At 50.9% G+C, this 12601-nt stretch overlaps 1 protein-coding gene across 3 annotated transcripts in view; it reads right to left on the reverse strand.

Moving 5' to 3' along the window:
- Positions 1-12601, reverse strand: part of PRSS12 (serine protease 12) — a 58044-nt gene that overhangs the window by 31321 nt on the left and 14122 nt on the right. For all 3 annotated transcript variants that reach the window (XM_053911905.2, XM_053911903.2, XM_053911904.2), the window contains exon 4: positions 10572-10722. In XM_053911905.2, the coding sequence (XP_053767880.1) occupies positions 10572-10722 (151 nt within the window). The remainder of the gene's footprint in view (positions 1-10571; positions 10723-12601) is intronic.

The raw sequence follows: 12601 nt of genomic DNA on the forward strand, positions 1-12601 counted from the left end.
CTGCCGGACTTCCTTCGCTCCTAGCGAGCGCTGGACGACAACTGACCCACCCTTCCCGGTGCCAGCCCACCCCGTAGGTCACGCGGGACTAGCCGCACCGTTTGTCTGTGGCTCTTTGTATCCTTGACCATGACAAGGGCCTCAAAGACAGCTGGGCGAGCCCAATCCTCACTCTCTTGTTTCATTAGTGACCGAACCTCAGATGTCTCTGCAGGCCGTGCTCTCTGGAAGGAAAGCCTCGTTCCCGGCCTCCCCTCCTCCCCAAGGGTGCGTGTGTAAAATCTGTGTGACGCGAACTGGATTTCAGACACTTCTGCCTGCAGTCCAGGGCAGGAGGCACCGGCACTGCTGTGCAAGCGACACCACCGCCGTTCCTGGAGCTTGTCCGTCCTCCCAGGCTGGAGCTGGGCACTGGTGTGGTTGCCCGAGTTGTGACCAGGGGTGTTTCCAGGAAGTGCCCTTGTTCCCTTCCTCCTTCCTGCTGAGTGCAAGCCTGCGGTCATGGCTGGAGCTGGGGGCACCTTTGGGGGCCCCAAGGAGCCAAACAAAGAAGCCAGAACTGCAGGCAGGAGAGTGCCTGGGCCTGGTGACGGTGGAGCCCAGACTAGCCAGGGGCCAGCTGCCTTGGTCTCCTTTATCGAGAGAGAAATAAACTCTTGTTTCAGCCGCTGCCACTTGCAGTTCTTACAGCCAAACACATTTCCAGCGAAAACATCCCTTCACTCAAAATATCTGTGCTCACTTTACTTCTCCCGCAATTCAAAGCAACCCCACATGTTCGAACCCCGGCTTTCAGGGGACAAGACCCTGCCTGTCAAATGAGGAAGGACTCAGGACGCCGCATCTGCAGCTCCTCTGAGCCTTGAGTTTTCAGACAAGGTGCCTGCATTTTCGGTGGAGGTTCCGCGGCGCTGAGGCAGGGCCCCAGATATTTCGATCGCCCTTTCTCACAACATCGCAGCAGTCGTGAGAGCTCATGGCCAAAACATGCTGAAGGAGAAAGTTCACTAAGTAATCACACCGCAGGAATGGTGAAGTCCTGAATGGTAAATGCTACGGCTGAAGGGGAGTTTTACCAGGCACTGTGGGAGTTTCTCTTAGGAGAACACATCCAAAACACACCTGAAAGTTAAACACTTTAAATACCATTAGCAAATACTGTTCTGTTATCCGTCGACCCACTTTCTGTCTGCAATTCAGATAGTGCGCCCAGGGGACACATAGAGCAGTGTTTACAGGGGCAGGTGCGAAGGAGGCTGAGATGAAAGGGAAAACAGCTAAAGAGGGTATTTTGGTGGAGTGAAAAGGGTGCAATTCAGACCCTACACAGCACCTGAGGCACCAGCTGAGGTTCTTGTACAGTGGGCCCCAGCAGTCTGCCCCCCCAGATACTACAGATTAGTATCTGCAGCGAAGTGGACGGGCTTCAAAGAACAAAAAAGACACTCTGACACCAATGGTACGGTCAAAACGACAATTTTGTGAGTGAATCTGTGTGTTTTGTCATGGGAAAGTCATTTCTAGTCTTCCGGGAAGAGGCAAGTCATGTTCCATTAATAGCATTTTTAAAAATAAAGTGTGTAGTGGTCTCCACGCGGGTCTGTGTGCCCACAGCCAGGAGCGGTCGCCATGTAAATGCCGCATTCACCGACCAGGGCGAAGAGCCAGCTCCCTCCGGCCGAGTCTGTGCAGAGCAAAGTCGGTGTGGGGACAGGCCCTCGGTGCTCCGAGCACCTCAGGGGGCTCACTACACGTTCCAGGCCTCGGAGGCTTCGTTCACGTGGAGACAAGGGTTCCTCCCTCGCACAACTGTGCACACTGAACGCAAGTCGGAACCCCAGCGACATTAGCTCCCTCCCCCTCTCCCCGCAGGGTGGGTGCTGTGAGGAAGCTCCCCTGCACCTGATGAATCCCCCATCCTCACTGCTAAGGAACTCACCTAAACCCATTTGGTATTCAGTTTAAACAAGCATCCCAGTTCTCATTTTCCTACTCCCCAAAAGGCAGAGCTGGGCACATGGGGAGGAAGGGAGAGTCAATTTGAGTCTGAGTATTTCCTCGTTTTAAGCTGTAAAAAATGTTCCTTACTTATTCCACAGTCACTCTAAAAACAACGTATTTACGGAAGTGATGTGTAGCCCTGAGGCCCTGGACGAGTCTGTGTTGTTTCCACCACCGGAACGAGGCGGCATCGCTCCACTCAGGTCTCGTGCCAGAGGCTGGGAGGCGGGGGTGGCAGTGGGGGACAGAGGCAGACAGTTCTAAGTGTCTCACTGCACCTATAGTGTTTCACAGAAATAGTTGCAGTGGCCAAAACAAAACATTTTTTTAATGAAGAAAGCATGTAAAGAAGGATGTTTTTTATACCAGAATGATCTTGCAATAGTAGTCTATAAGGCTGTGAAGAAATTAAAATGTACTGAAGTTACTCATGCAAGAGCTCTCCCTACGCCGCAGCGAGCAAGGGGCAGGGTGACCCCCACTGCAGACCAAGCCCCGGCGTCGTCACCTGTACGCAGCGAGTCGCTGCCAGCATTCAGAGGCCTGAGGAGCTCCACTCTGTGGTTTCACACGCTGATGTGCATACGAGCCCTGGTCCGGGGAGGGAGGTGGCAGCTAGGGGTGGCGGCCTTGGCCCTGTGGCTTCTTTCCAGAGGAGGGTCCAGGAGCAGAGGGCAGGGGAACTGGGGCTCCTGAGTAGAGAGGGCAGAGATGCCCGAGGGCAGAGCTGCACGCTGCCCACTGCCGCTGCCCTGTGGCCTGGGAGCTTTGGGCAGTTTTGCGTACTACGTAAATGGTTGGGGCAACTCAAAACCAAAACCACATGGAATTCCAGTTCCGCTGTGCAGAAGTGAGGCTTGGCTGGAACAGGGCCACACTCCCGCCAGCTCGCCATCCATCTGTGGGGGCTTGAGCACTACAAAGGCCCCGCCGAGGGGCTGCAGAGTCAGAGACACACAGTGAGGTTCGCTGGCCCTGCCCCAGAGGCGCTTGATTAATGATGGGAAGGGACTCAGAGAGCACTAAGAGCTGGGGAATGGAAGGACAGCAGGGTGGCCAAGCAGGGCAGGACAGCCGGAGAGCAAGGCTGTGGCGAAGGAGGGTGACCGCTTCCTGGGACCTGTGCCCCGGGATAAATGCTTGGGAAGAGTAAGATGCATTAAAACAATTTCCGTGGGTCCAATTCATTGAGCCAGGGTTGGCTGCTATACGAACACCAGGGGCCGGTATGAAAGAACATAAAATGTGATCCTAAACTCCTAACAGAAACAAAAATAAATTCCAGATGGATCAGAGATCTAAATATTGAAAGAAGGGAAGGAGGAGGAAGGGGAGAGGGAGGGAGGGAAAAGGAAAGGCAGGCAGGCAGGCTAAAAAGTTACTAGAATAAAAGCATAGCTCTTGTAGCCTTGGGGGTAAGATTTCCTGAGCAATATTAGAAACCTGGAGTTGAACTTAACCACATACAGATCTAAAACTCCTATGCAGAAAAATGCACCCTAATCAGAACCAACAGGCAAACCGACAATCTGGAAGAAATATTTTAACTATGAACAGCAACCAAAGGAAAAAAACTTCTAGAAATTAATAACAGTAACAGTATACTGGGTTGGCCAAAAAGTTCGTTTGGGGCTTTTTTCTGTATCATAGCTCTAGTGGCGCTTAGGTGATTTTAACTTCATCCGAAACAATGCTGCCACATTGTAGTGTGATAGATGTCATATCAGTGTGCATTTAAAAACCCTACCAAAATTGGTGAGTTTCTGTGTAGCCATTTTAATATTGAAGATTGAAGAAAATACTCAACATTTTCAGCATATTATGCTTTATTATTTCAGATAAAAACCAACTGAAACTCAAAAAAAGATCTGTGCAGTGTGTGGAGAAGGTGCCGTGACCGATCGAACGTGTCAGAAGTGGTTTGCGAAGTTCGATGCTGGAGAGTTCTCACTGGACGCTGCTCCAATTGGTCTCCAATCGGGTAGACCAATTGAAGTTGATAGCGATCCAATCAAGACATTAATTAAGAACAACCAACATTCTACCATGCGGGAGCTAGCTGACATACTCAAAACATCCTAATCAATAAAGTTATTGGTGAAAATGAAACGTGTGTCTTCTATTTTACAGAAAAAACCACACGGACTTTTTCACCAAACCAATGTTATTATATTGTAATAAAGACAAAACAACCAATACACACACACAAACCAGTGCAAGGAAGGAGAGCTGAGAATTCACACAAGAAGAAATATCCGGGGCAGTGACCACATGGTGAGATGCCCAACCTCACGGCGGCCAGGTTGAAACAATGATAATGCATTCTTACCTACCCCACTTGTAGAGCTTTTCAAGATTATTATCATTTTCACACAATAGTTAGGCTAAAAGGTTACAAACTCAAGGGTTTTTATTCTTCAGAAAAAATAACAAACCACCCCTAAAATCACCCGTTGGCCGAGAGTGACTCAGGACAGCCTGGGAGAGTGTGTGTATTCCAACCACATTCAAGATTCGAATGCACTCTTTCAGAGGCCACTGGGGTGTTTTCTTTTCTTCCTTACGTATTTCCATAATTTCCGTTGCTTATGAGCATTATTTCAACGATCACAAAAGTTCCTTTAAACTAACTAGGAAAAACCGATAACTTGAGAACGACAAACGTCAGGAAACAAGGCAGCACAACCTAGGTGTCCTCGCTCACTTCTGAGGTCATTAACATTAAGAAGATGACACACACACAACACACACACACTCCTTCAGCCAGTCGCCGGTACTTCCTGGTGCCCTCGACCGTTCTGGGCTTGAGGGAAACACCAGAGAAACCGAGGGCTGTGCCCTCCGAGAGGTTTGCAGAGCGGGCCGAGCAACACAAAACATGTGGGTGTGGGTGTGCTGTGCTAGTGAACTCGACAAAGCTGCGTGTTCTCGGCCCCTCCCTTGTGGAGCTGTCCCCGCCAGTGGGGGGCGCTGGCCGCACATCTGAGGTGACAGCCCAGCGCTGCCCTCTCCTCCCCGCTGGCCACAGCGAAGCCCTGAAGCAGGTGCTCCTGGCAGAACGCGTCGGTCAGCGCTCCCTGTCCGGCTGTCGGGCCTATAGAGCAGCAATCCCGGATAAACAGGAACCGGTTCCACGTCCGATCCCTACCCAAAGCCCTCCTGACCTGCTTAACTGATCGGACTGTAGTTGCAGAAGGGTGTTTGTTTGTTTGTGCTTTCGTAAAAAAGACCAAATAAATAGCACCTCCTGGCTCAGTCTCCCGGTCCAGCAACTACTCTGAAAAAGCCAGAGCTAGGCAACTTTACTGTGCAGGACGATATTCACTGGGTTCTATATAAAGGGCTGGCCCTTCAACGGCAACGTCAGTCTGCAGCACCGGTAACCTAGGGACGAAGAGCGCACTTGCAGTGCTCGATACCCTCGATTTCTCTCTGGGACACAACCCCACCCACCCCAACAATGTGGTCTGACGCGGCCGAATGCTTGCGGCATGCTGGGCGCTGCTCTAGCAGCTGTCCACTCACTGACCCCTCCCTGCGACCCCAGGATGGTGCTCTCCCCAATTTATAGATGAGGAGCTGAGGGGGCTCAGTCATCGTCCAGGGCCACACTGCCACTGGGTGGCACAGCCTGCCTGCCACCGAGCTTCGTCGTCTTCCAGCCTCCCAGGCTGTTTGAAAGAGGTGCCCAGGGCACCTTGAAGGCTGTCTGTCTAAAACAGACTAATTTCCTCCCCAAAATTAACTTTTCTTTCATAACCTCCCCGTTTCTCTTAGCCCCATATTCGTATTTCTCCTCTTTAACACGTGGCTATTTCTCGAATGGCATGACATGAAAATAAAACTCCACACTGGGAGCCGCTGGCCGGGTCTCAGAGGGCCCGGCTTCCGCCCCCGCCACGTGGGTCTCTCTCCTGCTCCATAATCCCAGGCTACATTATGGCAACTTTTATAAAATACTTTTTAAAATTAAAGGGCAATAAAATAAAAGAGCAAAGAATTTTTTTTTCTGACCACTCAATAATATGACTTTATGTGATAATTTTATAGCCAAAAAAATAACCCGAGGAAAGAAATATTCAAAAATTTTCAACTCCTGTGCAAACGCCAGCACACGCACACAATAAAATGCGACGTCACAGTCCTAAGCTATGCTTTTAAGAGATCTGAACGACATAAGCAACGCTTTGATGTTGGTGCATAAAAGGAACTCTAATTAAAAAGGCTCCACCTGGAACTTCACGGTGTGCAGATGCGTCCTCAAGTTCCATTTTCTAACATCTGGCTGCCTCCCTTCCTGCTCCTCCTCTTTCTCCAAGTTCTGGGGTGATCAGATTTTACCATCTTAAGCACAGCAATGCCTCTTGGATTTAGGAAGCCTGCCGGCTCCCCAAACCCACAGGCACCACTGAAAGATGAGGGTCGACAACGACAGCACCTCACAAGGAAAGCGCTGCTGTCCTGCCTGGGGATGCCCCAGCGCTGAGGAGGCCGAGGCGGAGCCATGCTGTCTGTCAGCCTCCAGTCCTGTGCCATTAAAGACAACCTGCCTCAAAGCACCTCGGGCCGTCCAGAGAGCAAACAAGTCCTGGAGGCGAGCAGTCGTGGAGCAGAACGCTGCTGTAATGCAGCCTTGGGAGTCACACAGTCAAGCAAAAGGAAAGAAAATGGACCCACAGACAAGGCTCTCCCAAGCGCGCGGTGGAGTGGGGAAGGCGGGGAGAAAGGGGGGAGGGGTGGGGCTGGCTGCACGTGGGCTGGTGGAGGCCCTTGGCTGCCGTGGGTATTCGGAGACCATGCTAACGACAGCGGTGCATTAATGTGTAGGACGGATGTAAACACGTGTAAACAGATGGGGAAGAGCCTACTCGCGTGCTCAGCACTGACAGGCCATCCTCACGACGGCTCTCTGTGTGTCCCTCCCATGTGACACCACTGCTCGTCAACAGCCTTCGTCCGGGGCTGCTCAGGGGAGTGGAAGCCCTTTGCTCTTAGAACCACTTCCACAACTGTAGCTGTAGTTAGTGTCCACGGAGAACTGTAGCTGTAGTCAGTGTCCACAGTGTGTCTTAGGAATTTTCTGTGCACTTTTCTGAGCAAATAAAAAGCTTGCCTTTTCCCCACAGACATGTGTTAATGATTTAAAAATGCCTTCTATCTTAAACTTAGAATAACCCATACTGTAACTGGTCATGTTAAATGTGCTCTTAGTACACCCTCAAAATTCTCAATCCTGTTGACAAAGACACAGGTTTCTCACTCACTGGCGTGACAACCAATTAGCACACCACGGACCACGTAACTGACACCAACGAACACTCACATTAATGAGAGTGTTTTCGCGAATGGGAAACCCTCAGATGCAGCTCTCTCAGTAGACGTGCCGGGCTGGGTAATGGTGTTTGGTAATCTCACCACTACCAGGTCAGTGTATTTTGAATGTTTGATAGCATCTTGCAGCTGTGACGTTCACTGACTAGACCGCCCCTGCCAGACAAAGCATAGCACGTCCTTGCTACGGGCATAACTGCTTAGCAGACGCTGGACCCCACATGGTGGGGACCGTGCTGTGGCTGAGGCAGCTGGGGCTCAGCAACGTGATGCGACCTCCCCCGTCCCCGGGGTTTCTGGACAGCCTGTGCTGTGCTCACTGCATCTCCACCCGGAAGTCTGAGGAAAACTGGTCTGGACATCGAAACCCAACCAGAACAGCTTCAAAATCTAGTCGTGAAAATATAACGATTGATAACCACGTTCTCAGATAAAATGCGTCGGCCCCATTCCTGAGTCCTGGGAGGAAACAGGTGCCGTGACCCCAGCAGCACTGTGACATGACCCAGGACGTTCGTCCAGCAGACCCAGGCTGGCTCACTCCTGTCCACACGGGCTGTGGAGTGGCACTCGGCTCCCAGAACCAGCGACGGGGAAACGTGACCTTTCCTACAGCCAGGGCTCAATCTGAGCCTCCCAGGGGACAAGCCATGGCTGCCCTAGACCTCCCGACGAGGCGCCAGGTGAGAGGCACACCACCTGTGGCGCTCTCTAGAGAAAATGTTATGCCTGCTGTGGTCTAACCTATCCTTTGGACCAAGGCTCCAAGTTTGGGAGTCCTGAGGAGCAGAGGAGTAGACGTGACACAGACCTGGGAGGTGGGACCCGTCCAGAACCACGGCCAGCCTCTGCGTGGAGGACAGAGAGTATGCTCGGGGCTGAGAGCAACTCCAGGGCCCGGGAGCTCAGACTCAGCACGAGTCCAGGCCCGGGACTGGCCCAGGACAGAGCATCTGTCCAGGACGCTGCAGGAGCAGCTGTGGCATTTGAATACTACCGGTACTGGACGTCGTCAAGAAGGACTGCCAAGTACCTGTGATAAGGATGACTTGGCTACACAAGATAATGTTCTTATTTTAAAAGCTGCACACTGAACTATTTGGAGGTAAAATGTCTGTATTTTACTTTAAAATACTTTAATATAAACACAGAGTTTTTTAAAAGAGATGGGTAATGTACAGAAACAACTGAAAAGAATGAGTGAAATGGTTCAATTTTTTTTCTCATTTTTTATTATTCAAGTAGAGTTGTCTCCATTTTCCCGCCACCATTTTCCCCCCTCCCCACCCACCCCCACCTCCCACCCTCCAACCTTCCCCACCCTGGCTTTGTCCATGGGTCCTTTATACATGTTCCTTGATGACCCTTCCCTTTCTTTCTCCTGTTATCTCCCTCCTTCCTCCACTCTGGTTACTTTCAGTTTGTTCTTTATTTCAGTGTCTCTGGTTATAGTTTGCTTGTTTGTTTTGTTGATTAGGTTCTACTTACAGGTGAGATCAGGTATTTTACAGGTATTTGTCTTTCACTGCCTGGCTCATTTCACTCAGCATAATTTCCTCCAGTTCCATCCATGTTGTCACAAAGGGCAAGAGCTCCTTCTTTCTCTCTGCTGCGTAGAATTCCATTGTGTAAATGCACCACAGCTTTTTGATCCACTCATTTACTGAAAGGCACTTAGGTTGCTTCCAGCACTTGGCTATTATAAATTGTGCTGCTATGAACATTAGGGTGCATAGGTTCTTTTGGATTGGTGTTTCAGGGTTCTTAGGGTATAATCCCAGCAGTGGAATTGCCAGGTCAAAAGACAGTTCCATTTTTTGTTTTCTGAGGAAATTCCATACTGTTTTCCACAGTGGCCGCACCAGTCTGCATGCCCACCAACAGTGCACTAGGGTTCCCTTTTCTCCGCATCCTCTCCAACACTTGTTGTTTGTTGACTTGTTTATGATGGCCATTCTAATTGGTGTGAAGTGGAATCTCATTGTGGTTTTAATTTGCATCTCCCTGATGGCTACTGATGCTAAGCATACTTTCATTATGTCTCTGGGCCCTCTGTATGTCCTCCATGGAGAAGTGTCTGTTCAGGCCCTTTGCCCAATTTTCAATTGGATTCTCTGTCTTCCTGGTGTTGAGTCATATGAGTTCCTTATATATTTTGGAGATCAAACCCTTGTCTGAGATATCATTGGCAAATATGTTTTCCCATACAGTTGGTTCCTTTTTCATTTTGCTTATGTTTTCTTTAGCCATGCAGAAGCTTTTTATTTTGATGAGGTCGCATTTGTTTATTCTTTCCTTTATATCCCTTGCTCTAAGGGACGTATCAGTGAAAATATCGCCGTGTGGAATATCTGAGATTTTCCTGCCTATGTTTTCCTCTAGGACTTTGATAGTGTCACAGCTTATATTTAACTCTTTCATCCGTCTTGAGTTCATTTTTGTGTATGATGTAAGTTAGGGGTCGAGTTTCATTTTTTTGCACGTACCAGTCCAGTACTCCCAACACCATTTGTTGAAGAGGCTATTTTTACCTCATTTTATGCTTCTGCCCCCTCTGTCAAATATTAATTGACCATAGAGACTCAGGTTATTTCTGGGGTGGTTCAAGTTTCAAAATTGAGACACATTGAGGCTGACGCTTCACCGGACAAAAAGATGCCTGGACAGAGAAGCCTCCCCACAAAATGCTAAATGAAGACGTTGCAAACGTAAGTAAAATATCAAGCTTTAAAAGCTTGGCTAGCAGGATGTTAGAGAGACCTTCAGGCCCGCCATACCAACGTTCAGAATCACGAGGAGAGGGTCTGGCAGCTGTGGGGCAGCCACGTCCTGTTCCCAAACGGTCGCCACAGTCTTCCCTTCCTACCCAGACGGGGATGATTCCCTTTGTGCATTAACCAACATCGCTGTTCTACACCTACACTTACCAAGTAACGGAGCAGAGGTCAAAAGTTCAGACAATATTTGGGGGAAGAAGGGAACTCTGATGCAAGCCTGATCGGGCATGTGATGGGCAGTCACCACGGGGCAGGGCTGGTTGGAGCTCGGGAAGGGGCAGAGGGGCCTGCGGAGGACACGCCCACGCTCCACAGGGAGCCCAGGCCTGGTGGGAGGATCAGGGCTGCCTCCTCCCACTTGCTTGAGGATGCGCAATGCAAATGCAGACACACACAACTGCCCCTGGGCACCAAACACTAGCCTCCAAAATTACAGCAAGACAGAAGAACACTGAGACGAACCTGAGGCCCAGCTGCCTGCAGACCACTTCTGCGTCCGCGTCGTCCCACTGGTTGTCGCAGACGGTGCCCCACTGACCCGAGTGGAAGAGCTCCACACGGCCCTCACGCTTGCTGCTGCCACCAGCCAGGCGCAGGACGGGGGACGCTGGGCCTGTGCGACAGGAAACCAGAGACAGTGAAACCCACACGGTGACACGGAGCCAAGAGACGTGTTCTACCCCAACGCCTCCCATCCTGGTGACTAGGTAACGTGAGTGACAGAGCCCTGTCAGCCATACGGACACACAAGTGTCCGCTCCATGGTCCTCCCAGTCCCGCACAGTCTGCGGACTGAGCTGCGTTCACACCAACAGCACTGAGGCGGAGCAGCCCTGGCGTGTCTTCCCCACAGCCGCAGAAACCAGAGGGGTGCCTGGTCACGGGTCGTCAAGAACACACAGCGGCAGGGGTTCTGTGCAAGACAGCTTGCTCATCGCCGGGATATCGTGGCGTCTCTGAAGGATGCTGGGAGCTGAGAGGCCTCGGTGGGTGTGTGGGATTTCAGAGTCATAGGCGAGTGAGCAAACAGCATGCACAAGAGCACAGGACAACATGGACTATGCTTGGGAAACAGCCAGGCGACCTGTTTTTTCTGGAATGAAGGCCGTGATATGGGAAAAGGCTGAGAACAGGCTGGGTCCCTTCCAGGAAACTCAGTTGCATCTTCTGCCAAATGCTAAGCATTGATTCCCAGGGAATAGGCTTCTGATTGGCCCACGGGGTCCACAGCTCTCAGTAAGCGACGTCTGTCCACACACGCTTTTTCTGGTGCCGCGCTGGAGCTCTGCACAGAGACTCGGACCACCGCAGGTGGCTCACACTCCATTTCGGTGCCCCCCCTTCCGTGTCAGCGCGCCCTCGTTTGCAGAGAAGGAAGACAGGTTCAACCAGCATAACTGTTCTCAATACTGCACATCAGCTTCTTGTAATCAGCTGATGGCTGAATTATGGTAGGGAACAAATTTGTAGAAGTTATTGTGTGTTTTTCCCTTAGAAAGCTTGGAAAGCAGAAAAAATGATGGGAAAATGTATAAATTTCTTATTTATATTGTATTCTCCCCTGCCTGTCCTCCCTGTACCACCAGGCAAGCTTAGGGAAAACAAGAAAAAGTACACCAAGGGGGAATTTGAAATCACCTACGACCCAGAACCATCACGGTCACCACCTCGCGTTTTAGCGTCGCGTTTTACTGTGGAACCTGTGGTTCTCTGGCTGTGCGTGTGACTGTGAGGACACGGAGAAGCTCAGGGACAAAACCCAGTCAACGCCCCACACCCTCCCGACACACACACAAAATCACGTGAGAGAGAGCGCGATGGGGTTTAACTCCGACTTGGGTTTAACTCGCAAACAAAACTCCAGGCGCCTTCGTGGAGGTTGCTGTTCCTGACGACCGGTAGGCACGCTCCTGCTCTGCCCCTGGTGGAAGGCATCAGGTTCCAGATGACAAGACTCTGAGCGTCATTTCCCAGCTCAGAGGTGCGCTAGGGCCTCTGCGCCTCCCCGCAGACGCGGGCGTGCAGACTCCAGCTGTGTGCTTTCGCACGCTCAGGCAGTGACCGCGAGGCCTCTGTTCTTCTGTCTCACTTCAAATGTATCTCAGCCTTCTGTGTCTTACAGATGCTTATCAATGGCCTCAAGTTTATATTTGCAACCCCACTTTAAACAAGCGGAGAGTTTATACAGATTAGAAAGGGTTTTTTTTAAGTAGATAAATATCCCAAAAGAAAAATAATTGTCGTTTTCCTGATTTTACTTTCCTGGCTACCTGGCAGTGCTGTATCGATCAGACTGAACACAGAACAAGGATGAGAACCTACAAGAGGCAGCGCCCCTCGGAGCCCAGCTCACAGCACCCGCCCACAGGGCTGTGATGTGCAGCTGGTTCTGGCCGCACGAGCTCTGCCCAGGGGTGAGAAGCAGAGGACGAGCAGGGGACTCACAGGACTTGTGGATGGACCAGCACCGGGCACGGCCCCGGGCCTCCAGC

Source organism: Desmodus rotundus, chromosome 9, assembly GCF_022682495.2.
Source record: "Desmodus rotundus isolate HL8 chromosome 9, HLdesRot8A.1, whole genome shotgun sequence".
NCBI classification, from domain to species: Eukaryota; Metazoa; Chordata; class Mammalia; order Chiroptera; family Phyllostomidae; genus Desmodus; species Desmodus rotundus.